General features: G+C 35.5%; 1 protein-coding gene across 1 annotated transcript; it reads left to right on the plus strand.

Moving 5' to 3' along the window:
- Positions 1-18: 18 nt before the first annotated feature.
- Positions 19-2,271, plus strand: LOC140321103 (tektin-2-like; the record flags this gene model as incomplete). Its single annotated transcript, XM_072397978.1, is given in 4 exon segments — positions 19-145; positions 620-745; positions 994-1,186; positions 2,203-2,271. Coding segments are annotated over 4 exon segments (444 nt in total). The 5' UTR covers positions 19-49.
- Between the last annotated feature and the right edge of the window lie 2,514 nt (positions 2,272-4,785).

Raw genomic sequence — 4,785 nt, forward strand, 5'->3', positions numbered from 1 at the left:
AGCCTAAAACCAGGGAGCCGCTTTTCTGTACCCGACTGGCATACCAACAATGCTCTCATTTCCACAAAAGCCTGAAAAACAGCGTTCAGCTTCTCATCAGATTGGTCATGAAGCCAAGAGTCTGCGTAATGAGACCAACAACCAGGTATCCATCATCACATGGATTGTTGTAGCATTTACACTGTAATATGTACACATTTAGTTTACTTACATCAGGACTAAATAAAATACACTTTTTTAGGGTTCATGAAATGAAATATTGCATAATAATCTGAAATCATGTTTGTGTTGGTAGGTTAAGCTGCAGTCTTAATTTTCTATTCATCCACGCTGAGAGCCAATTGTCATCAGAGCAGTGATGGATCTTTTATTAGATTGTACAATGCAATCTGACAATAGAAGCTGCAAAGCAAGCTGTTGTACTTTAATTTTTGTTGCACCGTAGTGCTCTGAGAACACTTTGTTATGTATTTAACATATAAATTTTTTATTTTGAATGTATTAATTGATGTAACTTTGTATTAGAGCAGATCACAGTAATGTTTATATGATGCTTTGTTTACATATTATTGTCAGTTCATGACATGATATTTCATAATCAAAGTGTCTTTCTTATTAGACTAAATGGAATGAACATGATAATAGTACCCGCCTTTCTGATCGTACTGATGAAGTGGAGAAGTGGAAACAAACACTACATAAGTGTCTGACTGACGTAGATGCAGAAATAGATGCTCTGACTGCAGTAAGTTGTGAACCTAATAGCATCCCAAGTGACCTAAAAACTTATAAATGCATTAAATGAGGAAAAAGTCCACAATGACATCAGTTTTTACAAGCTACAAACTGACAAGATCCTTCCTCCTCCTTCCTCATTGAACATTAAAATGAAACATTAATTCCCTTGTAATGAACATCTATAATCCCTCTAATCTTTCTGAATATTGCTAATAACCACACTGTACCTTTTCCTCCTTTTCCATGGGGCTCTAGATGAAAGATGAAGCAGAACAAGCATTGCAAGCCAAGAATGTCCCTTTAGATACAGCCATAGAATGCCTGACCCTCCGTGAAAGCCGAAGAAACATTGACCTGGTGAAAGACCACGTTGAAGAAGAGTTACACAAGGAGGTGGAAGTGATTGAGGGGATTCATATCAGATCAGTGAAGCTTTTCAGCAGCTGTGGTAAGTAGAGGCAACATTAGCTCAGGGCCTATAGGAGGGTGTAGACATGGAGTATGTAGGTCTTTAGTGGTACATTGGGGACTTTGACTCTCTGCCCTACATTCCCACACATATTTCCCTTTTAGGTATCTACTTTACTGATTTACTGTGCTAGCCTTTTGTAAACATTATTAAATACATTAATTAGGAAAGAGAAGAATGTGCAAATCCAATTACTAAAAGTTTATGTAAGCTTTATTCTTTCAATGTAATTCAGAAGTACATAGTAATATTTTAAATATGTTTTGTTCATATAAACAATTCCAGGGGTCTTGCCATAAAGCTCCATGCGTTATGCTTCTGTTATAAGGGTAATAACATTTGGCTCCATCAGAATTTTTATTATGCATTATACAAACTTGGTCCATTGTTGTTTCACACACACTTTTTTTTTAAAGCTCTGTTTGATACAGAGTGATTTTAGCAAATTAAAGGTCATTTTATAAACAGTGGTTTGATCTCACCAAAGCCATAGTGCTGCGTCACACAAAAAAAAAACGATCCGCTGTGCATTTTCAAAGTTTGTTCGCTCTGCTGTATAAATATCTCACTTAAGTTAAACTAAATAGAAAGTTCTATACCAGGCATTTTGTTGGTGATAACGTTCACAGTTGATGGGCAGTTTATGATAGTTGTCAACTGAAGTTCCAGATGGCTGAAGGTTGGGCAGATGAGCCGCAGATGAAAATATAAACATAGCACTTACAATAACAATAGCGGCCCCTATGATTGTAAAGAAAAGATGGGTTTAGTTCGGTTAGGGTTAACCGTGTTCGATGGGTTAGTTCAGGTAATATTTGTACAACTGTGTTTTTCCTTGCAGATATAATAGATTATCCCTATCTTTATCTAATACACCCTCATTGTATTATTAATATAGGGTGTGGTGCTAAGGAGCTAAAGGGAAACAGAATAGCATATCTTCTGCATATCTTATCTTCCCATATTTGGGACCTTCTAATTGTATGTCTTGTTAGCCTTTTGCAGGAATCACATCAACAACTAACCTGGGATGAGAAAGACAAGGCTGAGACAATAGAAATAGACTAACTGATTACTCGGCATTGCCAGGGTATTTATTTATTGCAATCTTATATACTGTATTATATACAGGAAAAGGAATCAAATAAAGGTAAAGTGTTAAATCTAAGAATTTTTTTTTTACAGGTTTTAAAAGTATACATACAATATACAAATTGTAATGTAAAATCTGACAAATTGACTATATTACTTTAACACAAAACTTGATTATAAACAACATTTTTAGTTTCACCTCCAGGAGCAAAAATAAATAAATTCTTGGACGAAGCCACCCTTGAGCAAGCAACAAAGTTGTCCATGTGAGAAACAGGGCGATCTAAAATCCACTCCGCAGTACGTAATAGTCTGCACTTGTGACTTGATTGTGATAGGGAACGCAAGTCTCACTGGAATTTGTAATCTCCTAAATTGAAAAGGGAGATCCGTGGGAATGAGTGGTATCCGTGGGATAAAAACCATTTCACCCTCTCCCTTTCCTGTTAAGATAGTGGCTTCAATTACATTGGCCAGCAGCTTCCTAACACAAAGCCTTGTGCCGTTGCAAGGTTTTGGTGGGTCGAGGTTGCGTACTAAAATAATTGGAGAGCCAATGTTAAGTAAGAGATGTGGTATTCCAGCCCGATCAAGTGGGTTTAGGAATTCTATTGTGAATTTGATGACCTCATCGGCATCTACTACGGTATCGATAGACTTGTATTGTCACTACGCTTCGTAACATGGCAAGTATTTGTTTATTTCATGGACATCTTCATTTTTAGCAGCAAGAATGGCCCTCTCTCGCAACCACTTAAAGTTGTGATCGTTTTGTAAAACTGCTGGATAGACTGCATCTATTAGCTCTACAATGAACGACACCAGATGTGTGGAAATTGGATGGCAATTTTATTTTACCAGAAGACTAAACTGGTAACCTACCTTTTCTGATTTCAAGCTGTTTTTTAGAGAAAATTGGAGCACTTTCATCCCCCAGATGTACTCTCATATTTTGCTTGAAAGTTATCTGTAGCAGATCGTGTACCTCTGCTAAACCTGAAAATAAAGGGAGTATGTGTAATTTGGGTTGTGCACCACATTATTTTATATCACCATTGTAGTGGTGAAAGAGATACTGGTGCTTTCTACCACACAAAGTGATTTTGAGTCTGTTGAAATTACTTACCTGTTAAATTAGACCTGTATACAAGCACACTGCAAATGCATTTTAAATGCTCCCAAGGTGTTCAACAAATATTTGCAGAGTGCTGTAAGTAAGGCTGTTTTCTGGGCTAAAAGATGTTTAGTCCGGGTAAACTAAGCCACTTGTATGGCTTTAGTTTATGTATGGTCTGTCATCCTATTCTCATAGTACAGATTTTCTTTAACATTTCAGGAGTTAATAAAACCTACATTTCAAGCCATTTGTATTCTTTGAATTGTGTATGGTTTTGAGCAAAAAGCATTTTGGCACCTTATCTAGTAAAAAGTTGTGCCAGAAGAGTTCCAGATTGAATGATTTTGTTTTTGTGCCTTGAGGTCATATATTAAATTAAAAATACTTTTAAGAGGCTAATTATTTTTTTTTCTACAAAACTACTGAGGTACACTACCATAGTAGAATGCAGTCTAAGAAACTCCAAAAGATTGAATTGCAATGACATTATGCTCATCACACTGACAGTCAATCTACATTGTCCTTATAAAAGAAACCTTATAGAATAGCCATCTCTCCTGCTGCAAATTCTGTAGAGTCTACCAAAGTCCTAGCCTATCCATACAAACCAAAAATAGCATATCATTGTTAAGTGTGATTGAACAAGAAAAACCTTATTTATTTTTATCACTCATATACATTTTACACATTTTATTTACATACCTTTTTAAAGGCAAAAATGTTCAAATTAAACTACACAATGTTAAAAAGCTTCCTTGTGTCCTAGTATACAACTATAAGTGCTATCTTTTCAAAAACTTTTGTACAGTTTAGAAAACACTGAAGAAGCAGACACCAGTCCTTTAGCTAATATACATGAAAGACTTTTCCTTATCTAAATGGAAATATAGAATAGCAGGAGTTTAATTGCCCTCCCAATATTAGTCTGATTGCATACACATGGATCTCAGATGAACATTAAGAAAACTAACTGGATGTGCACTATAACCAACAAAACATAATTGATAACCACAAAAAGGGTCTTGTAAAAAGCTGTTTGTACAGCGAGAAACAGAAATAATGCAATAACAAGGCTCAAAGCTGACATTTTAAATATACAGCGGAGCTAATTTCTATTATCCTTCTATGATGCTGCAAATGCCAGTTTCGGTAAAAATACTAATTTTAATTTTTTTTAAATTTTAATACACCTCAAACTCAGCTCGCATACATATTTTTACAACATTCTTTTCCAGGGTTCCATGCAAATTATATGTGTATATTTCTGTAATAAACGTGGTGGACAATATTATATTTAGCATGGCTGGTAATAAGCTAACCAAGGGCCAACATTAACCAGCTATGTGAGTCTGTTCATGTAATCAGCCAA

This window comes from Pyxicephalus adspersus, unplaced genomic scaffold (genome assembly GCF_032062135.1).
Source record: "Pyxicephalus adspersus unplaced genomic scaffold, UCB_Pads_2.0 Sca720, whole genome shotgun sequence".
In the NCBI taxonomy this organism is placed as follows: domain Eukaryota; kingdom Metazoa; phylum Chordata; class Amphibia; order Anura; family Pyxicephalidae; genus Pyxicephalus; species Pyxicephalus adspersus.